The sequence below is a fragment of the Trichechus manatus genome, unplaced genomic scaffold (assembly GCF_000243295.1).
Source record: "Trichechus manatus latirostris isolate Lorelei unplaced genomic scaffold, TriManLat1.0 scaffold00008, whole genome shotgun sequence".
NCBI lineage: Eukaryota > Metazoa > Chordata > Mammalia > Sirenia > Trichechidae > Trichechus > Trichechus manatus.
In genome coordinates, this window is record NW_004443944.1 from 32,066,116 (window position 1) to 32,090,237 (window position 24,122).

General features: G+C 39.4%; 1 protein-coding gene across 6 annotated transcripts in view; it reads right to left on the bottom strand.

Moving 5' to 3' along the window:
• Positions 1 to 3,292: 3,292 nt before the first annotated feature.
• The window catches only part of TPX2 (TPX2 microtubule nucleation factor), a 58,307-nt gene continuing 37,477 nt past the window's right edge, over positions 3,293 to 24,122 (bottom strand). For all 6 annotated transcript variants that reach the window (XM_023725454.1, XM_023725456.1, XM_023725446.1 and 3 more), the window contains 6 exons: positions 13,745 to 13,840; positions 11,766 to 11,942; positions 11,230 to 11,376; positions 6,503 to 6,614; positions 5,627 to 5,793; positions 3,293 to 3,673 (listed from right to left, as the gene is read on the bottom strand). In XM_023725454.1, the coding sequence (XP_023581222.1) occupies positions 3,563 to 3,673; positions 5,627 to 5,793; positions 6,503 to 6,614; positions 11,230 to 11,376; positions 11,766 to 11,942; positions 13,745 to 13,840 (810 nt within the window). In that variant the 3' untranslated portion in view covers positions 3,293 to 3,562. The remainder of the gene's footprint in view (positions 3,674 to 5,626; positions 5,794 to 6,502; positions 6,615 to 11,229; positions 11,377 to 11,765; positions 11,943 to 13,744; positions 13,841 to 24,122) is intronic.

Sequence of the window (24,122 nt, forward strand, 5' to 3'; positions counted from 1 at the left end):
GGGTGTTTGGAAGAAATGTATGCAAGTTTAATGACATCCCAAATTGAGCTGAACTGGGCCTGAAGCCTCCGTCTCTCTGCGCCAGGTGTGCAGCCAGGCTCCTAGTGCCCTATCAGGAAGCCCAGAGCCTCGGTGACTCACCAGGCCCAGAGGGAAGAGCAGGCTCAGGGATCCGTGAATGCATGGCTTTCAGGGGTGGGAGTGGAGCCCTGGAGGCAGCTCCCAAGGGATGCTCTGACCCAGTACAGGAGGAAGGTGAAGTGATTAAGCCATGGGCCCTCCAGTCACACAGCTCGGCTTTATCCAGCTTTGTCTCCTCCAAGCGTCCTTCTTCACGGAGGAATAATACATAACTGGGCTCATCATAGCAATGAACACATCAGTAAATCTTAGCTCTTATTTCTATGATCATATTTTCTAAATAAAAAAATCAGACAAACGGATGGTCTGAAAACAGGAAAAAAAAAAAAAAAAAATCCTCCATTTTCGTATAACAACCTGGTCTTTGGAACCTAACTATGTCGCTAAGTGGGGAGTGGGTGTATAAAGAAAACCCAAATCAAACTTCTAAAGATGAAAACTACTCTGGATGAGATTAACAAGAGATTAGACATTACAAAAGAAAATGTCCATGAACCTGAAGATGCAGTACACCCACTCATTTACTGACATGGTTAGGTTCCAAGGACCACCAGGTCATTATGCAAAAATCGGCATTAGGATGACCACATCGGATCACAAAATGAAGGAATGACTACATCATTACATAACAGCTGAATTACATCATTACATAACTGCCAAACCACAGAGAATCACAGCCCAGCCAAGGTGACACATAACCTTAATCATCACAGCCGGTGTTACCCTCTCCTTGGCATTCATCACTGCCAGACGTACGTAATTAATGTGCAAAATAGTCGGAGAGTAGGTTTTTCACTATTGTCATAAATGTGAAATGTGGGATAATGAGACAGTCGATAAGTGAGGAGTAGGTACAATAGAAACTATCTGAAATGAAACACAGAGAGAAAAAGATTTTGTTAAGTTACAAGAGAATCAGTGAGCTGTAGAACAACTTCAAACAGCCTAGCATACATGTAACTGGAGTTGCTGAACTGAAAAATACATCTGGAAAAAAACAGCTGAAACTTTAAAAAATTTGATGAAAAAAAACAAACCCCAAACATAAGAAACATGAAGAAAACTACCAAAGCACATCATAATCAAATTGCTGAAAATCAGTGATATAAAGAAAACTCTTACAAGGGCTAAAAGGAAAAAAAAAAAAATGTTATACACAGAAGACAAAAATAAGGATGATAGGTTTCTTGGTGAGAACAATCCATGGGAGAAAACAGTGGCCCAACATCTTTAAAGTACTGAAAGAAAAAAACTGTCAACACAGAGTTCCGTACCCAGCAAAAGTCTTTTAAAAACAAAGGTGAAATAAAGACTTTTCCAGACATACAAAAGCTGAAAGAATTAATCATCAACAGGCCCACATTATAAGAAATGTTAAAGGAAGGCCTTTGGGCAGAAAGGAAATAAATGATACCAAATGGAAATCTACACAAAGGAATAAGGAGTACCAGAAATGGTAACTACACGGGTAAATAAGATTTTTCTCTGATTATTTAACCCTCTTTAAAAGGATAACTGACCGTTTAAATGGTTTTGTTTAAACGTAAGTAAGAACAATGTATTATGAGGTTTATAACTATGCATAACTAAAATGTATGACAACAATAGCAGAAAGGCTGGGAGAGGAAAAATAAAAGTATACTGTTGTAAGGTTCTTACGCTATATGTGAAGTGGTATACCACTTGAACATAGACTGATAAGTAAAAATGTATATACTATAAATCCTAAAGCAACTACTAAAATGACAAAACAGAGTCATAGCTAATAAACCAACAAAGCAGATAAAAAGAAAACTACAAAAAATAATAATACTCAACTCCCTTGTCCCTTCCTCCGGCTTTTCTCCACATGGAAAACCCCATTCTCGCATAAACCCTGCTATCTGCTTTTCCTGTGATTCTACCTGAACACCCACATTGATGGTCCAAGTTACACAACAGGTGAGATTCATAGCAGTCACAATTCACTCTCCCAAAAGGACCCAGGACACTGCCCAATAGCCCTACTACACTCCTCTCCTCTGAGCAGTCTGGTCGCCCACTCCCCCAGTGGCTATATTTCATACCGTCTCCACTGTCTTCAAATTTCAGAATAATCACTCCACACCCTCAGCAAGACCACATCTCCTCCTTTAACAGAAAGATGCCAGCGGGAACTCCCTCCACCTGCACCTGCATGCAACCTCCTCTACTTCTTCTGACAGGAAGATAGGGGAAAAAAAAGTTACAAAACACTTTCCTTTAAGACACAGCCAATGGTTTTAAAAGTTCCTAGACCCAAACTAACCGTTTCCCCGTAAGATGTGACTTCCCAAGGAGCTTGATAGATTTAAAAACACCGAACAACAAAATCAGGGAGAAGACATATTTATTCCAGACCAGGTCACTGGAAGACTTTAAAATGTGTGCAGCACTAGTCCCTGCTTATCATCAGCACTGACAAAGGGAAGAATGTGCCCTCACAACAGCTCTGCCCAAAGCTTTCAAATGGCTGCTGTGAGGTTTCCCACCAGTCCAGGCAGTCTTCTTCTCCACTGGTGCAGCTGAGGCTTTCTGCCTGTTACATAAATAAGCCAAAGATGGCCTCTGTGTACTGGCTCCAGGCTGTTTACTTCTTCACAAGTTGAGACCCGTTAGCCCAAAAACGCATGCTGGCACCAAACTCAAATTTGTACACATCCTATTGTTTTAAAAATAAGCCTAAATAAGCAGGTTTTTAGCTACTTACAGCCTACCTTTTTTATATACCCATGAAAATGTGCCCACCATCTAGTGGCCCTAGATAACATAGAATCCTATAGTTATAAGGACCCTAGGATGCTGCTGTCCTTTGGAGCTCTCTGACCCACACACTCACCTCTTCCTCTTCCTGGTGACTCCCTGCCATGTTTGCTTCTGGAAGACCTCCTTACTGTGGGAGTACCAGCCCCTACACGCAGCTGCCAATGTGTGGGCCCCAATAAATAGATGGTTGTGCAAAAGCTATCTTGTGGTCGTGTCTTTTTCCATGACCAGCCCTGAAAACTCCCTCAAACTCACTACAGTGCCCTCCTAGCAAAGGGCTCCTCAACTCTCAATTCACTCTTTGCAGGGCAGAGACAAAAGAATCGGATATGCTGAATGTTCATCTTTTAAAGCATGACTTAAACCCAATCTCAGTTCTTAACTATCTTTATTTTCACAAAAAAATGGATAAAAAAGGGGTAGGGGACAGTAGAGATTAAAGTCCAACTAGAGGTTTAAAGGAAATTATGCTGTAGAGTCTGATCTAGACATGTGTGTACTGTCAGGCGTGAGTAGGTAAAAAAAAGTCTGGAGACTCAAGTTCTTTCCACACCCCAGTGACAAAGAATGAAGGCTCCTGGTTTGATGTGTAGAGCAGCTCTTGTCCCCAGGTAGTATATGCAGGTCACAGCCGAGTTCAGCAGTGGAATCGAGTGGAGAACTTGGGAGACACGGGCACAGTCAGAGGCTGGTCACTTGACTTAACCTCCACAGCCTGGTACTTACGTACTGGATTTGCCTTGTGTACCTGCCCAGGAAGGAAGAAGTTACCAGTGATGAGGAAGTTAGAGAACTACACTTGGTTTTTAAATTTTTCTTTCTGAAAATACGATCATATAATTTTATAGATCCTAGTCACTAATTTAAAAAAAAAAAAAAAGGCAACAAGTATAATGGAAAAGCACATGAGCTTTGGATCCCAAATAGGTTTTAATCTTTGCCTTTTGGGTCCCTTAGTTTTCACTGAAGAATGTCAAACCTATCTCCAATTTAACTATTAATTATTAGGGTATAATGGAACTCTACTCAATTGCAGCAGAGAATTGTTACACTTTAAGAATTTGCCAGAGTACAATCTTAAGTTTACTGCCCCTTAATATTCACCAAAAGCATGGACAAGAAAAACAATAATCAGGAAGGGTTACTGGGAGATGGTCTCCTCCATTCTTCCAGGTAGTCTTAAAATCAACCCTGAATCAAGCCATATCAGTAGAGAGGTAGCTAGCATTGACTGAAGTGTGCTATCAACCTACATTGAGAATTACTGTAAGAAACAGTCCTATGATGGGGTCAAATGCAAGAGGCGGGTATCACATGTTGAAGAAAAATCAAAGAAGCTGAGACCAGAAAAAAGGCTGGCTTTGTGTCTGTAGAATGGAATTTGTATTTTCATCCAATCAGCAAATAGTAGCCTAGATTTTGCTAAGAAGCTAGTCCCTTAAATAGTTCATTCCTGTGGGCAAGGTCACCTCTGCCCAGAGCTCTGTACCAGCTGCTGGCCTAGCACTTTCTGACAGAAGCTCAACAACTTACATAGTTCTATATTCAGCCTTTTATTAATCATATGAAGTTCCATCTAAAACTATCTTTTTCCTCATTGATGCAGGTAATGCAGCTTGCTGCTCTCCTAGCAAAAGGGTCCTTAAGGTGAATTAAGATTTCTTTTCAGATAACTAATATCTAAACCATTATGCTAATACTACCTGGACCATATACACTGAACCCATTGCCATCAAGTTGGTTCTGACTCACAGCAACCCTATACGACAGAGCAGAACTGCCCCATAAGGCTTCCAAGGCTGTAACCATTATGGAAGCAGACTGCCACATCTTTCTCCCACAGACCAGCTGGTGGTTTTAACATCACTGATCTTTCAGTCTAGTAGCCGAGCACTTAAGCTCTATGCCACCAGGGCTCCTTATACACTATAACTGCAAGGAATTTGGGCCAAGAATTAAAAGGAAAATAAAAATACAATCACCACACAATTCCCATGTCCTTCCTACTTACATTTTCTTGTCTAATTGTAAAACACGTAAGTTGAAATGGAAAGTAAATTGGAAGGTGACTGCTAAAGGGTACAAGGTTTCTTTTTAATGTGATGAAAATGTTCCAAAATTGATTGTGGTGGTGGATGCACACATATATGTGAATATACTAAAAAACCATTAAATTGTACATTTAAATTGGGTAAATTGTATGATATATACATCTCAATGAAACCTTTTTTAAAAAAAAGATTCTTCTAAAGCCCAGAAGGAGATGATGATGATAATAAATAAATAATATATTAATAAATAAATAAGAAAAAAGTCCTAGGAAGTACACTACTGTGCATGGGTATACCACATGATATATTCCTTAGAAAAACTACCTGAACTCAATATCAAGGATTTTGTGAACAATTGGCTTGTTTTTATCTCATGAACATTGTGAGTTTTGTAACTGACAGGTTGGTTACTAAAAAGGGCCAAAATTATAGCCCATACTTAGGCAACATATGGATCACAACATATACATTTTTAGTCTTGTTCACATCTCATCTTTGTCGTCACCCGTAGTTTGTGTGTTTTCCCCTTATACTTGTTGTCCTTGATGCATCCTCATAGACCACCTTAGATCTTCTCTGGAAAAGGCAAGGTATAGGGAAAACAGAACAGAGACAGCTTGGGTCAGTCAGTACACATGCTGTCCAGTTACCAGTTCTTTCCGTAGCTGGGCCAGCTCCTCCTTCTCCTGCTCTTCCTCTTGTTGCTTGATCTCCTCCAAGCGCTGGGCCTTCTGGGCTTCTATCTCAGCCATCTTCTTCTCCAGTTCCTGCCGCTCCTGGGCTCTCTTCTCTGTGGCCAGTTGAAAAGGTTCCTGAACTAGAGAATCAGCAAGGCCTTTTGAGTCCAGAACAAAGAAAATACTGGTGCACAAGCAGGACATTTATAAACTTAGCCCCCATAGATCCAGCGGTGTACAAATATGCATGGCAATGCTGAGCTCTCAAAAAGCCCCACTGGGAGAAAGATGGGGGCGTGTAAACCACATTCAAAGAGTCTTAGAATTTTAAGAGTTGGAAAGACGCTTGGAAATCATCTAGTGTAATCAGGAGGAAAGCAAGGCCCACAGAGGTAAAGTAACTTGTTCAAAATAAAAATTACATAGTGATTTTGAGACAGATGCAGGAGAATCATATTTTTCTGACACCCTACTCAGTGCTTAAGGAGTCAAATGTGTTGTATCTAAGGCTTGCTTCAATGATGAACTCTAGAAATACCTCCTTACTCTCCCTCCCTCACTTACTTGCTACTCTAGGGGTAGGGAAAGCCTATAACTATTGTTGAAATGCCAGTTGCCTCTCCCAAGGCTCCTGTTATATGAATCTGGCCCAATACATTCTGCAATTCAAAATAGCTGCTGTATTCACCAAAGGCAAAATACCGATTCAAGGGGAAGAAAAGCTACAATCCTCTGAAGCCCAATGCTTCCGGTTTTCACAGCATTGTATTAACACAACTGAATCACAGGCATTCCTCTGGAAAGTCTGACAATTCTGCCCCAATACTCCAAGTTTACATAAAATACTACCGGCAACCAGTTTTTTCTCTTTCTTCGGAACAAAGGGGTCCTGGGAGATGACCGTGTTTGGACGAGCCTTGAAGCAAGCTGCTTCTTTCTGCTGTTTCAGTTCTTCTTCCAGCTATAAGAAAGTAAGTCTGTCAGATAAGTAACTAAATTTTCTAAGACTACAACCTCAGTGACTCAAGTTCTAATGTTCTTAACTGCTTCATCAACAAAGACAGATGACTGAATGTAAACCCCAGTTAAAACCTCTCACACAAACTTTGTAATCAATAGATCAGACTGACAACATCTGAACTCACTGAGAACTAGAAAGAATCTTTAACGCACTTTTAAGACCCATCTTAAATCATAAAACAATAAACAACCAGACATTAATACCCCCTGATGTGATTCATTAGGAACTACACAATATCACCTATATTCTTCCCCCTAAAAAATAATCTAACCAGAATTTAATCAAGCCTCTAGATCTAACTACCCACTTATAGGTAATATTGGGGATAGAGGAACATGTTAAACAACACTACAGGAATGAAATTAAAAAATCCAGATTGTGGAAAATGTATAGGACAAACAATCCAGTTTATCCAATAAATAAAATACAAGGAGGGGAACCTATAGCTAAAAGGGATTTAGAGATTTATCAGACAAATGTAATGTGGACCTTACCTGGATCTTGATTTGTACAATTCAACTGTTTAAAAAACTTATGAGAAAAAACTTATGAGAGATTTGGGGGATATCTGAATGCTGAGTATTTGTCAATATTAAGAAATTACTGTTAATTTTTTGAGTGTGATAATAGTATTGTTTACTTTTGTATGAAATTAGCTTATCTAGAATTTGTTTCAAAATAATACTGTGTAGGTAGAAGTATCCAACATAGGGATAAGCAGGCAGCAGCATAGATGAAATAAGATCTTTCATGTTTTGATCATTACAGATCCAGGTGATCGTTTCATGGAAGTTCATTACATGATTCTCTCTACTTTTATATGCGTCTGAAAATTTTAAAATTTTTTTCTTGTGGACAACATCCCCACAGACATTCTATGTCTTGGTCCTTGAGAAAGGGAGATTCACTGCTACTTGAAAGCAACAGTCCTAAGTTCTGCTGGAGAACAATGCCAGCAGGCGACCTCGGTTCAGTCATGTAAGCAATCACATCTCTTAGACTTTTAGAGGGGTGACTTCCTATAAAGATTAGTCCAGAGCTCCTTTTGGGCAGAGTACAGGGTAACTGATTTTACTGGGCTGAATAGTGTCTCCCCAAAATTCATGCCCACTTGGAATCTCAAAATGTGACCTTATTTGGAAATAAGGTCTTTGCAGATGTAATTAATTAAGATGAAGTCATAATGGACTAAAATGGGCCCTAAATCCAATATGACTGGTATCCTTCTTTAAAAAAATAAGAGAACACACACAGACAGAAACACAGGGAGAACACCAAGTGATGACAGAGGAAGAGATTAGAGTGAAGTGTCTACAAGCCCAAGAACACCAAGGGTTGCCAACAACAAGCAGAAGCTAAGAAAAAAGGCATGAAACAGGTTCTCCCTTTGAGCCTTCAAGGAGAGCATGGCCCTACAATACTTTGATTTCAGACTGTGAGAGAATAAATTTCTATTGTTTTAAGCCACCCAGTTTGTGGTAATTTGTTAAGGCAGCCCTACGAAACTAATACAGTGATGTTATAAAAATATTGACAAAATTAGGGACTTTGGCATTTTTTTCCAGGTAGGTCATAATTAGATTCAATTAGACTAGCCAACAGCCAATTGTTTTTAATCACCTGTCACCTATAAAAAAAAATAGCATACTACATTGCCAACAGTGCACCGTATTGAAAATCTGATAAGAAACACTGTTTCTTATCAAAGCATCAAAAGAAGGGAGTAAACATTTAATGAATGAGTCTAATAGATGGAATAGATACCTCTTTTTAAAAAATAAGGACTCCTAGCGATCTAATAGAAGTGACACAAACAGACATATGCACACCTGTGTTCATTGCAGCACTATTCACAATAGCAAAAAGATGGGAACAACCCAAGTGCCCATCAAGGGATGAATGGATAAACAAAATGTGGTACATACAAACAATGGAATACCACTCAGTGCTAAAGGAAAATGAGTTCCCAAAACATCTTACAATGTAGACGAACCTGGAGGACATGATGCTGAACAAAATAAGTCAATTACAAAAAAACAAGTATGTTGCCACTTTTAATTGTGCTGATGAGGAACGAGTACAAAGATCAAGAGGCAGTTGTTCGGACAGAACAAGGGGATACCCGTGTGGTTTAAAGTCAGGAAAGGTGTGCGTCAGGGTTGTATCCTTTCACCGTACCTATTCAACCTGTATGCTGAGCAAATAATCCAAGAAGCTGTACTACAGGAAGAAGAATGGGGCATCAGGATTGGAGGAAGACTCATTAACAACCTGTGTTATGCAGATAACACAACGTTGCTTGCTGAAAGTGAAGCGGACTTGAAGCACTTACTGATGAAGATAAAAGACCAGAGACTTCAGTATGGATTACACCTCAACATAAAGAAAACAAAAATCCTCACAACTGGACCAGTAAGCAACATCATGATAAATGGAGAAAAGACTGAAGTTGTCAAGGATTTCATTTTACCTGGATCCACAATCAACACCCATGGAAGCAGCAGTCAAGAATCAAAAGACACACTGCATTGGGCAAATCTGTTGCAAAAGACCTCTTTAAAGTGCTGAAAAGCAAACATGACACCTTGCAGACTAAGGTGCGCCTGACCCAAGCCATGGTTATTTTCAGTCACATCATATGAACGCGAAAGCTGGACAAGGATTAAAGAAAACTGAAGAAGAATTGACGCCTTTGAATTGTGGTGTTGGTGAAGAATATTGAATATACCGTGGTCTGCTGAAATAACGAACAGGTCTGTCTTGGAAGAAGTGCAACCAGGATGCTCCTTAGAAGCAAGGATGGCGAGACTACGTCTCACTTACTTTGAACATGTTGTCAGAAGGGATCAGTCCCTGAAGAAGGACATCATGCTTGGTAAAGTAGAGGGCCAGCAAAAAAGAGGAAGACCCTCAAGCAGATGGACTGACAGAGTAGCTGCAACAATGGGCTCAAGCATAACGATGATTGTGAGCATGGCGTAGGACCAGGCATTGTTTCGTTCTGTAGTAAACAGGGTTGCTATGAGTCGGAACCAACTCGATGGCACCTAACAACAACGTTCATCAGTGGTTATGGGGGGCAGGGGGAGGAAGTACTCTTTAGGTAGTAGTCACTTTTTGTTTATAGAAGTGGGAAAGACGGCACCAAACATGGGTAAAGTTTGCACAGCATGACTGATACAACTGACATCAATAAGCTGTACACAAGGAAAGGGAATGAATGGGCAAATGCTAGCTTGTGTATGGTTTTGCAACAATAACAACAACAAAAAAAGGGAGTGGGCTACAGACACTGATACTAATTAGACATAACTAATCACCTCATGGATTAGTTCTCTTGGTTTGGGGGCTTAGGGTTGTGGTCTCATGAGACAATCCAGTCAGTTGCTATAATACAGTTCTTAGAGTTTATGTTCTGCCTCCCAGTGTGATGAGTAGTGCCTGGGGTCTTAAAAGCTTACGAGTAGCCATCTAAGACACAACTATTGTTCTTTATTTATCTCGAACAAAAGAAAGAAGGAAACCCAAGAATCAGAGAAAGAACTGGACTACAGGACTAACTGTCTACATGAATCACTGCCTCCTCCACCTTGAGATCAGAAGAACTAGATAATGCCCGCTACCCCAACTGAGTACAACAGATGAATTCTGATAAAAAGGGAGAAAAATGTGGAAAAGAACTTCAAATTCTTAAAAAATTCAGACCTGCTGGACCTATTGAGGCTGGAGGAGTCCCTGAGATTACGTCCTTGAGTTGATCTTCAAACCTTGAATTGAAGCTATCCCCTGAAGTCACATATAAACTAAGTAACAGTTTAGCCCAAAGAGTAAAGACTGTCACCCTTGAAAAAAAAATTTTATCAGACCAAAGAGTCAACAGCTATTTTAAAGCACAGATGAGAAGGTTGGGGGGCAGGGAGATTAAGTAAATGCAAGTGAACCAACTGGAGCAGAAATAAGGAGAATGTTGACCCGACGTGAAGAATGTAACCAATGTCACTGATCACAAGTCTAGAAACTGGAAGGGGAACAGGTTTTGCTGTGTATATTTTCATCAAAAGAAAAGAAAAAAAAAAGTAAGGACTTTTTTTTTTTTAATAAGCATAGCTACAATACTATTATCATACTTGAAAAATTAACAGTAATTTCTTAATACTGACAAATACTCAGCAAAGAAGCCAGTCAGTTCTCACATTCCCCAAATGATTACATAGAGCAGGGGGTCAGCAAACTTCGGCCTGTTTGCCAAATCCAGCTTGCGACCTGTTTTTGTACAGCCCTTGAGCTAAGAAAAGTTTTTATATTTTTAAAGAGTTGAAAAACACACACACACCCCTCCATATGACAGAGACCATATACATAACCTACAAAACAGAAAGTATTTACTAGCTGGGCCTTTACAGAGAAAGTTTGCAGACCTCTGATTTAGAGTAACAGCCCCTGAAATAATCCAGTATGTTAGGTCCCAGATGAATCTCCAGTGTAGTGAGTCTGTCTTAACAAACTAATTAGCTAACCACGCACTGACATTTTGGCTGCTCTCCCCATCCCTGACCTGGTGCTTCCAAGTCTGTGTCTTCAGAGCACCTCTTCTGTCAGTCTCCAAACAGAAAGGCTCAATCTGGGTTGCACTTTTCACCTTCTTCTCTGGCAGGTTAATGGTGTCAAAATGCGGCAAAGGAAGTGCCTTGAACTTGGGCATCTAATTGAAAAGAAAACATAAGATTTAAGAGAAGACCTCTCTAGCCAGAAAACAATAGATCCTTCAGAATATTTGGATGAATTTGAAAAATAGGAAAAGGCCAGCTAGTTTTCAAAGCAGCATGGTCTAGCCGAAAGAGTCATGGGCTCAAGACAAATTCTTGGTTTTCCTCCCAACTGTGCCAATAACTGGCAGCACGATCTTGGGCAAGTCACTTACCTTCCTCGTCCCAGAATAGCTACTAAAATGACTTGTACTAGTTATACTTATGGGGTTTTTAGAGAGATCAAAGGAAGTCAGTGATTTCAGAGTTAAAAGTGATACATAAAAGATTATCTTTGAGGAATCAAAGAATAGTATATGCTACCTACAGAAATGGAAAAACCTACCTCCTCTTTCTGCAGTTCTTTTATTTTCTTCTCTTTCTGCAGCTGACGTTCTTTGTCCCGAGAATCAAAGGAGAAAGGGCATACTTCCAGAGTTCTTGCCTCTGGGATTTGGGGTTTAAAAGGTACCCCATAATGTGGCACAGGCTGAGCTTTTATCATTACTGGCTCCTCCTCTTCCTGAGGGAAAAAGTGTAGTTTAGAAACAATACTGCTTGTGCTATCCCACCACCTCAGAATGTGAAGCCTGAGGACATTTTATGAGGCAAGTCGTTAATTAAGGCAAGTCACTCACCTTCTTACGTGCCTTAGCTTCCTTTTCTATCAAAGACAGATAATACCTGAGTCACCTACTACCTCACGGGGCAAGACCAACGAGGCCAACACGAAAGCATTTGGTAAAGTACTAACACAATTATTCTTAAAGGATCTAAAGTTTATCAGAGAAAGGTTGTGAAAACAAATGCAATCAAACACTGTGAAAGAAGTACAGAAGAAAGGCACTAAAACGAAGCATATACTTTTAGCCTCTCATTTGACACAGTCTCCAGACTCCACTAAAACATACGACTGTGAGTGAATGGTTGGCAAACCCAGAATAGGATTAAGTAAATTCTTTGGGTTCGAGCTGGTAACATAAGATTACTGTGTATTTTAGTTTCAAATGAAACTATAAAAAGGCTTATGCTTGAGATCTGCTATAAAATTACCCTAGCCCTGGATATTTATAGATAAAATGGGTGGTGCAACAAGAAACTAGCCTGATCAATGACAGTTTATGTATTCCAATTCCAGGAACCATACCTACAGTCACCACTGCGACCCCTGGTTTAATGGAGATAGGAAAGGGACGGGTACACAAGCAGGAGATGCTGGAGGTAGGCAGCTGGAGCTCTGAAAAACTTATTTTGTATTTTCTATATTCTCAGTCTGCAAATAACAACTTTTTTTCCCTTTTTAATTCTTATGCCTGTCTTCTTCCTTGCCTGTCTGCACTGATTAGGACCTCTAGGACAGTATTAAACAAAAATGGTAACAATATCTTATCTTGTTCCCAAGGGAAAGCTTTCAACATTTTACCATTTACAATGTTTGCAATAGCTTTTGTTTTTAACAGAATCTTTATCACATGCTTCTCAAATCGTCTGTGGTGAAAAGACCAGTTTTTAAAAAAATTTTCAATCCATGACATACCAATACTTCTTATAAAAGAAAACAAAGATGAATTACTAGAATTTTTAAGGAAAAAAAAAGACATATATTAATTACAAGTCCAAACTTTTCATTTCTAGATTCAACAGTTATAAAATTACTGTTGAATAAAAGTTATAACCGTTTCTAACACTCTCAATTTCTGTACTTACCTCATTGCAAACCAGTGAACAGTTTAAGAACCAGCACCAGTCTATGGACAACTTTTGAGTAGCACTGTCTTAGCAGATTAAGGGAATTCTCTTTTTTTTCTTAGTTTTCTTAGAGAGGATTAGATGGTAGCAATGTATCAAAGTTAATTTTCTAATTTTGATGGCTGTATTATAATTATATAGAAGAATATTCTTGTTTACAGGAAAAATACACTAAAATATGTTTTTAGCATACAAGATGAGCCATCAGGTCGGCAATTTAGTCTCAGATTATTTCTTTACATCGTACTTGTAACTTTTTTGAGCATAGCAACTTTTGATCCATGTTACAAAGATGGGCTGATTTTCAATGCTATAGAAATGGACAAGCCTCCAATGCCTAACCCACCCCTCCTCACTGTTTCCATAAATGTCAACCAGTTATTACTGAGAGTCAGAAGATTCACACCCCTGCCAACTAATTTTCTCTTGAAGTAAAACAATGCTCATTCATATTCATTCTTACAGACAACTCTAGACAAGGGTGGCTGCCTTTGAATTCCATTAAGTTTTAAAAAGGGTAATGCTTAGATTGATTATTGCAGAAGGAAAAAGAAACCTCTGTTCCAAAAGAATCACCTCTTCCTCTTTGCTGAACACTCGAACTCTGTTCTTCAAAGCAAAGGCCGGGGACTTGGGGACAGTGATTGGAAGTACCTTCTTTTCAGGAACACCCTGGGAGGAGGAAACAACTCAGTTAGATATCCCAGAACCCGCACTAGGCTGTAAATTCCTTGTGGGCAAGAATATATTAATGTTTGGCACTGAGGTGCCTCACACACACACACACACACACAGATGTGTGCATGCATGTGTGTATGTGCGTATGTATACGATTAAATGAATGAACAAACAACCTTGTGTTATAAAATTAAATCCATTCTTTAAAGATAAGTTCATTTCCTAGGAATGAAAAAAAGGCTAGTATTTCAATATTTGTTGTTTACCTAAGACAGGCAAAGATGGATTATCATGACAGAAGAGCAGCAAGTAACAAGGACATAGAGTTACATATTTCTGTAAAAACGCAATGTGTAAAACATACCGCAAGAGAAAAAGACTAATGCCAATATTTTATTGTTTCTCTCCCCTTCTATACCCTAATCCCTCAAAAACAAAACAAATCAAAAAAGACTTCCAGCGCACCTAGGATCAGAACAGATTCTGCCCATTCTCTTAAATCTATTTCTTACACAGTCTCTACAATGAGAGTTTATGTTTAAAAACATTATCCTCTGAAAGTAAATGGGAAAATGTATTGGGCAAAGAGTAAGTTTAATTTGCCTTTGCCAAAAAATGAGCAAAGAGCAAGAACAAGCAGTTCACAAAGATATAAAAGAGGATCAATTTCATTAATAATTTTTAAAAATACAATTAAAACAAGTTATTTCTCACCTATAAGACTAATATTTTAAAAATTGTACCAGTGTTGGCAAGTGTGAAGTGGACACACACATACTGTTGGCTAAGGGTATAGGGTATAAATAGGTACAATCTTTTGGGAATTATCTACTAAATTTTTTAATGGTTGCACCCTTTCGAGAGGCGGGGCCAAGATGGTGGAGTAGTCAGATGCTTCCTCTGGTCCGTGTTACAACAAAGACCCAAACAAACAAGTGTATCGATTATATATGACAAGCTAGGAGCCCTGAACATCAAAGGCAAAGTTGAGGAATCAGACTGAGCAGCAGGGGGAAGGAGAGATGGTTCAGAACCAGCAAGGAGTAACCAGACCTGACCCGGCGGGAACTGCCACCCTTCAGCCCTGATAGGCTGGCGTGCACAGTGATGCTCAGGATGCTTTTTCCACACTAGGAGAGACTGAGCGGCGGAGAGTCTACTCACACCTCCAGTACCAGTGAAAAGTGGCGCTCAAATCAGCAAAAGATAAGTACATGAGACTAACCTACCACGCGGATCAAAAAACACTCCCTTGGGAAAAACCTCTCTCCCATTTACCTGCCCTCTCCCTGCTCTGTCTGCACCGAGTCCCAGGCCAGCTTCAGCGATTGCGGAGTCCCCTGGGCCGGAAGTAGGACCTGTCACATGCCCTGAGCCATTCTCCTGGCCTTGGAGAGGGAAAAATTAACAAACAAGGAAAAATAATCTGCTAGCTCCCCTAAGCTGGGAACTCAGGGTAGGCACAGCTCCTTTGCCTAGGCACAGGCATAAGGGGTCCATGGACTCTGAATGCCTTTCACTCCTGCACAGACCTGCGTGGGCCCGTTTCAACAGCGTAGGCCCTCTTTAGCACAGTACAACTGGCTATACACCTGAAGCCTGACTTAAGCTGTTTCAGATATACGATGAAGTGCCAGGTTCATGACATTTGACACTGCTCTGCCCATTAAGCAGGGTCCTCGCCTACCCACATCAGAGGCCTGAGGACTGGTGACTCCACCCATTCTACCCAGCCACCTGCGACAGGGGTCTAAGAATAAGTGGTGTCTGCCAGTCCTTACAGCTAATAGCACTGGGTGCCCACAGTCCTGCTGCGAAACCCACCCACCTACGCACTCTAGGGAACAGCGACACGCCTTCTTCCCAGACACTCAGGGGCAGCCATCAGCCCTCTGCCTTGCTCAGTGCATGACCTCCTACTGCAGCCAGATACCTGTGTCTATGCCAATCACCCCTGCCCATCTAGGATTGTAAGTGAGAGCCTGCACCACACACTTGATGACCAACTACCTGGACACCTGAGCTGAATCCGTATAAGAAAAGTAAATGGACTCCTGGGTTCACATACCTAGTAAGAGATCTAACCACCTGGTGACAAGACGTTAGAGCTTCGAAGGTGCCAATAATCAAACTTGCTCACACGAGCAGCCAATTAGGGCATATCAAAACAAAACAAAACAAGAAGCTAGGACACAATAAGCAAACATAAAATAAATAAATATAATAGCTTACTGATGGCTCAGAGGCAACAGTCAACATCAAATCACATAAAGAGGCAGACCATGATAGCTTCAGCAAGCTCCCAAAACAAAGAATCAAGAAATTTTCTGGAGGAAGAGAACTTCTTGGAATTACCGGAGGTAGACCACACAAGATTAATATACAGAACCCTTCAAGAGATCAGGAAGGAAAACAGGCAAAACACAAAACAAGACAAACACAGAACAAGCCAAGGAACACACAGACACAGCAACAGAGGAACTTAAGAAGATTTCAGAAGAGTACGATAACAAATTTAACAGGCTGCAAGAATCTATAGAGAGACAGCAAACAGAAATCCAGAAGACTAATAATAAAATTTCAGAATCAGACAACTCAATAGAAAGTCACAGGAGCAGAACTGAGGCAATGGAAGTCAGAATAAGTGAGACTGGAGATAAAGCACTTGACACCTACTTATTTGAGGAAAAATCTGATAAAACAATTTAAAAAAATGAAGAAACCCTAAGAATTATGTGGGATTCTATCAAGAGGAATAACCTACAAGTGAATGGAGTACCAGAACAGGGGGAGATAACAGAAAAATACAGAGAACTGTTGAAGATTTGTTGGCAGAAAACTTCCCTGATATCATGAAAGATGAGAAGATATCTATCCAAGATGCTCATCGAACCCCACATAAGACAGATTCCAAAAGAAAGTCACCAAGACATATTATAATCAAACTTGCCAAAACCAAAGATAAAGAGAGAATTTTCAGTGTGGCTAGGGATAAATGAAAAGTCATCTACAAAGGAGAGTCAATAAGACTAAGTTCAGACTACTCAGCAGAAATCACGCAGGCAAGAAGGCAATGGGATGACATATAAAGCCTTGAAGGGAAAAAATTGCCAGCCAAGAATTATATATCCAGCAAAACTGTCTCTCAAATATGATGGCAAAATTAGGGCATTTCCAGATAAACAGAAGTTTAGGGAATTTGCAAAAACCAAACCAAAATTACAAGAAATACTAAAGGGAGTCCTCTGGTTAGAAAATCAATAACATCAGAAAACAACCCGAGACAAGAGCACAGGACAGAGCAACCAGATATCAACCCAGACAGGGAAGTCACAAAAGTAAATCAAAGATATAACACTGAAAATAGGGAAACAGAGACGTCAATATGTAAAAGATGATAACGTTAAAACAAAAAAGAGGGACTAAAAAACATAGTTATAGATCTCTCATATGGAGAGAAAGTCAAGGCAATATAAAGAAATAAAAAAGAGTGGTTTAAACTTAGAAAAATAGGGGTAAATATTAAGGTAACCACAAAGGAAACTAACAATCCTATACATCAAAATAAAAAACAAGAAAAATATAAAGACTCACTCAGCAAATACAAAATCAACAACAATGAAAAAGATGAAAAGAAAATACATAAAAGAAAAACGACTCAGCACAGAAAATTAAGTGGAACAAAGAAACTGTCAACAGAAAAAAAAAAGACATCAAAATGACACCACTAAACTCATACCTATCAATAATTACACTGAATGTAAATGGACTAAATGCACCAATAAAGAGACAGAGAATGGCAGAATGGATAAAAAAACACGATCCGTCTATATGCTGCCTAAAAGAGACATGTCTTAAACTTACTGACACAAACAAACGAAAACTCAAAGGATGGAAAAAAAAAATGTATCAAGCAAACAACAATAAAAAAAAAGCAGGAGTGGCAATATTAATCTCTGACAAAATAGACTTTAAAGTAAAATCCCCCACCAAGGATAAGGAAGGGCACTATATAGTGATTAAAGGGTCAATATACTAGGAGGACATAACCATAATAAATATTTACGCACCCAATGACAGGGCTCCAAAATACATAAAACAAACTCTAACAGCACTGAAAAGAGAGACAGACAGCTCCACAATAATAGCAGGAGACTTCAACACACCACTTTCGGTGAAGGACAGAACATCCAGAAAGAAGCTCGATAAAGACACGGAAGACCAAAATGCCATAATCAACCAACTTGATCTCATAGACACATACAGAACACTCCACTCAACAGCAGCCAAGTATACTTTCTTTTCCAGTGCACACAGAACATTCTCCAAAATAGACCACATATTAGGCCATAAAGCAAGCCTTAACAGGATCCAAAGTATCGAAGTATTACAAAGCATCTTTTCTGACCATAAAGCCATAAAAGTAGAAATCAATAACAGAAAAAGCAAGGAAAAAAAAATCAAACACATGGAAACTGAACAAACCTTGCTCAAAAACTATTGGGTTACAGAAGAAATTAAGGATGGAATAAAGAAATTCACAGACTCAAATGGGAATGAATTGCAGACTTAAAAATAGTTAAAATGGTGATATTTTATCACTATAATTTTTTTAAAGCAAAGTTGTTTTAATTAAACAAAGTATGTATAATTAATCTCCCCAGATTTTATTTTCTATGCTTAGAATACCAAACTGTTAATTCTCTTATCTCTTTAAGGGTGGATTAAGAAAGGAATTGGATTTTTCATATTCCAGAATTCTAATACAAGCAACTACTAGGAAGACTTCCCTTCATGATCTCAAAGCATTGCCAAAATTTCACATCACTGCAGATTGAATTATGTACTCCATATTGTACACACAATTCAAAAACTCATACATTTTAGAAAGCTGTTTCATAAACATTTTGTGATTCTCATAGCATTTATACTCTATCACGAATCTGGCAATTAATCCTAACTGCAAAATGGGCTGTTTAGAATGAAATGTATGACCAGAACAATTTTATTTTTAAGAAACAAAAACCAAAACAACCACCTTGACCTTCTCAATAACTCCTTATTGGTTACATACACATCCACATTCTTCCCCTTATTTGTTCTCTTTTCTGCTTCCTCTCCAGCTCTTCAGTGACATCCCACAGGCCTACATCATCTACTGCCTATATCATTCCTCTAGCATCCAGTCAAAATTATTTTTCTAAAACACATCTGATCACATTACTTCCCAACTTAAAATTCTGTAATGGATCCTACTGCCAACCAACAACAGCATAACAAACAAATTACAAGGCACTTCATAATCTGGTACCCTGCCTAATCTCCAGTCTTCTCTCTCACTCCTCATTACACATCACTCTCCAACCACAAAGAACTGCTGGCTACTCCCCAAATGTACCACTAGTTCTTATCTCAATACCTTTGTTTGCATTCACTCACAAGCATGCTCTCTGAAATGCTATGGCTGCTTGGAAGCACCTAATCTATCTTTTCAAGCCTCAACTGAGGCATCTCCTCTTTTATAAAGCCTTTCCATAGATCTCTCCACTCCCAGGATGTGTAGAACTGACTCTTCTTTCCCCTGTATCTAGTTCTACCACAGTACATATAAAACTTCACTGTACTTATTTATTTACGTGTTATCTCCCCTGCTAGCCTGTGAGTGCTTCAATGGTGGGGATTATAGTTTATTCCATCAGTCCCTAGAACCTAACATAAACCTGTTGTCGTTGAGTCGATTGCAATTCATAGTGACCCTATAGGAACAGAGTAGAACTGCCCCATAGGGTTACCAAGGAGTGGATTCAAACCGCCGAACTTGTAGTTCGCAGTCGAGCTCTGAACCACCGTGCCACCAGAGCTCCAACTAACATAGACTAACACAGACCTTGGCAAGTGTAAGACATTCAGTAAATGTTTGCTGAATGAATACACCGAGAATGGATGAACACATGAGGAACAATTTATATCTTGGACTCTAAGAGGATACCTTGAGAGACTTCTTAATCCCAGCAATGCTGTAACTGTTCAAAACATGTTCGGAATGTCTTTCTTGGAGTGGCTTTCAAAGTAGTTTTTAGGCCATCCAACAAAGACAGCCCTTCAATCTTTACTTTGAATTAAACAAAGTTATTTCCAGTTCTATTATCTTGAACTACTCAGAAGTTTTAGTTACAAATAACCTTAGACTAGCTTCTAAAAGCAAATTAATATTTAAAATAAGAAGATTTGCCATTATTGAGGAGATCCAAAACACTGTGCCACAGGATCCAAAGACAAGCTCCTTTCCAAACTGTTTTGCGTATTATCACAATCCTTGGAAAGGATTTATAGCCTCCCAGGGTGACCACTGTGAAGGGAATACACATTCTACTACGAAAGTTCTTATGTTTTCCAATATAACATTTCATTAACATAGTGAAATCCAATATAGCAGACCTTATAATCAGAGTGACAAAAATCCAGGAAATGGGGTTTCAGGTAATGCTTACCACAACATAACAACAAAAGTCTGTTCTACAACATTCCGGACAGATGGACACCAGCTTCTTGCTTGAACACATTCCGAGCACGTGGAAGTGGGAAGAATACTGGGCCAGGAGTCAGAGGCCCAGTTCTAGCCCAGCCCTGCTTCCAATATACATAGCCTTAGGCAAATTAGATAGCCTTCTAGGCCTCAGTATTTTTCGTAAAATAAAATATTTTATTTATTAAAATTAATTAAAATATCATTTAGCTCTAAAATCATCCCTCGTTTTCATTTTCCCCTCTTTCTGCATCCACCCAGCAGATATCTGCCATGAGGAAAATATTTATAATCAGTTAGAGGAGAGGGAAAGTTGACTTATAAAAACCCACTTATACCTCATCCCCACTGCAATCAGAGCTAACTGGGGGCTCAGTTAGAAATAAAAGAAAATCGGGTTTCCAGAAACAGAGACGGCTTCTTGTTTTGCTATTTTAAATTTTTTTAATTATAAGCTCCTTGAAGGCAGGGATATTGCCATTAGTACTCGTCTGCATTCTCCACAGCACCTACAAGATAACCCTGTAATAACTGCTTAATGAACATACGTTGATTAATATTACTTTACTTATTTGTTCACATATTCATCTGCCATATCAGACTATGAGACCTGAGTGAACAATGGCCATGCCTTATTACATTTTTTAATTTCTAGGGCTGCTGCATTTCAGCTTGTCCTGTCACTCACTCAGTTATCTAATATTGGAGTGCCTGTGCTGTGACAATTGCTATGCTAGGTGCTGAGGATAAAGGAGTGAACACTATAGACATACATGGGCCCTGCTCTCGGGAGTTCACATTCTGGTAGAGGGTAAAGACAATAAATAAGTAACAAATCAAATACTTCCTGATTTTCACAAGTTCTCTGAAGAAACCCAGCAGAAGAATATGGAGCTAGAGGATAATGGGGAGGGGTTCCTTCTGATGGGAAGCTCGTGGAAGGTATCTATAAAGAGGCGATGTATGGTTAGAAGCGGGCAGTGTGAGTAGACATATGACACATTTAGCAAAAGCAGCCCAGGAAGGAGGACAGGTATATTAGGGGAGGGGGCACTTCTCCCTAAGTAGGATATGCTCCTAAGGGCCCTAAGACAATTGTCAGGTCTGTCCCAGAACAGTTAGTGACTGTGAAGCAGTGTCCTCTCGGAGTATGGAGAAAAAAAAAAAAAAAGCCTAGTTGTCTCTCCAAGCCTCTGTAAAATATCTGCTAAATTTACTCACCACCCTCACTGACACCACACATCCATCTCTGTGGTGCCCCGGCTACCTGTTAGATGTCAGCACTAAGTTCACATTTCACACCCTTGTGTTTAAGGCTTTTTATCGCTCCACCTCTGCCTGAAGAGCCCTTTTTTTTCAATTTATGGCCCACTGCTGCCCAAGTCCATCTCTCATCAGCCCCATTGCCCCTTATCATCTATTAACCACAAGTGGGAGAGCACGAGAGACACTTTAAGGACACACAGAAACAGAGCTACAGCACTAGGGGGACACAGATGGGGAATGACAGTGGTAGACAGACAAGCAGAACTCAGGCTCTTCTGATCTGCTCTAAGAGTCCAAGACTAGAAGTTGAGAGACCTGGGTTCTAATCCCAGTCTGCCACTAACTTAAAAATATTTCTATTGGCAAGCCACATTCCTCTTTCAAAGCCTCCCTTTCTGAAAACTGAAAAGGATGATAGAAAATACACCTAATGTCTCCTTTAATGCTTTTCTTCTCTAGAAGGCAAGAGTTGCAGTAAAATGGCTGGAAATGTTAGTAGGGAGAGCTGTAAACAACCAGCATCAAACTCAAATCTGTGTTTGCCAAAATAAACAATGAGAATGGCATCATGAGGGAGAACAATAGTGATGCTGGACTCAAATCCTGGTTCTGTACACTAGACACCTCTCTTAGTGTGTTTTCTCAACTGAAAAGCAGGGATAATAGAACCTCCTTCTTAGAAATGTTATGAAAAATAAGTTAATCTAACATAAAGCATTCAGTACAGTGTAAGCACTCAATAAAATGAGTTATTACTATTAACATCTATTTGCTTACTGTGTGTCAGGCACTACAGAGTAAGTGCATAATCTGGGCTTTCTCTCAACTACTGTGCACCTAATGAACCAAAATTCCAGGAGCAGACCCAGGAATCTGTTTAAGTGACAAGATTCCCAGAGGATTCTGATAATCAGTTAGACGTGGCAAACACCTTCCCATAACATACAATCATACTTTTGTTACCTACCTAGTGCTTTGCTGTTATGTTCACCCAGAGTTTTCAACAAGGCATAATGTGGTACAATGCTAGACTATCTTAGAGTGAGTACCTACCTAACTCACTAACTCTTAATGAACTCCAGTTACCCTTCACCACTTACAACTTTACCCTAGCATTTCCAGACCACAATAAACTACCAAACCAATTGCCTAGATTGATATTTCTATAAAATTGAGTTCAGGTATGACTGGTGATATGGAAGAGGATATTAGGTGGTATGTAAACATTTTTTTTTTTAATTAAATAATCAAGAATTTTCATAAGAATCTTCTATTTTAAAAGGTATCTTCTGTTTTAATACAAGAGTAGGGCTCCTGGAACCATACTGCCGAGATTTGCATCCTAGCTCTGCCACCGGCTTATTTGTGATCTTGAGCAAGTTATTTAAGTTCTCTATGCTTCTGTTTCCTAAAAAATGGGGTTGATAATAGTCCCTATAGTGCTTATGTCATAGAGTTGTTGTAAGAATTAAGTAAGTTACTATATAAAAATAAAGAGCTTAGAATAAAACGTGGCATATAATAAGCTTTATATAAGTATTAGCTATGATTGTCATTATTATTCATGGCAAGAAGTACTAGTTTTCTATTTACACAGTAACTTAAAAGTTCCAGTTAAAACTACTTTAAGTTTAAAAAAGTGAGTTGATTTAAAAAACATTTAAAGTCAATATTGGTATATGGAGGAGGAACAAGGACATAGTAAAAATCCAGAGTCACACATGACTTACATTAAAAAAAAAAAAAGACAAAAACTTGGTTATTTTACCATTAAAAAAACAACCACCACCTGGGTGGAGGGTTACCAGGAACCTGAAGAAAAATGTTATTAAAGAAAGGTGCAAATGAATGTTACAGAAGCCTTAAGAAAGTTATTACCCTTCCCCTGCCCATTTTTCTGTGTGTAAAATGAAAATGCTGAGCCCCTCTGGCTCTAGGATTCTGAGGTTTGCATATAACCTACATTTTCCCTGTTGTATTCAGGTATTCTTTCCTCAATGGGTAATGACAAAGGGGGCACAGCTTAGAAATTAATCACTTGGGGGTGGGGGTGAGGTTCTTTAAAACTTTGTTGTCCAGAAGAACTAGATGGTGCCCAGCTACCACCACCAACCAAACGACTGCTCTGACAGGGATCACAACAGACAGTTCCTTGGACAGAGTGGAAGAAAAATGTAGAACAAAGTTCAAATTCACAAAAAAAGACCAGACTTACTGGTCTGACAGAGACTGGAGGAACCCTCGAAACCATGGTCCCCAGACACTCTGCTAACTCAAAACCGAAATCAACTGAATTGCTGGGCGGAGGGCTGTGGGGACCATGGTCTCGAGGAACATCTACCTCAACTGGCATAACACAGTTTATAAAGACAATGTTCTACATTCTACCTTGGTGAGTAGTGTCTGGGGTCTTAAAAGCCTGTGAGAAGCCATCTAAGATACTCCACTGGTCTCATCCCTTTGGAAGCAAGGGAGAATGAAGAG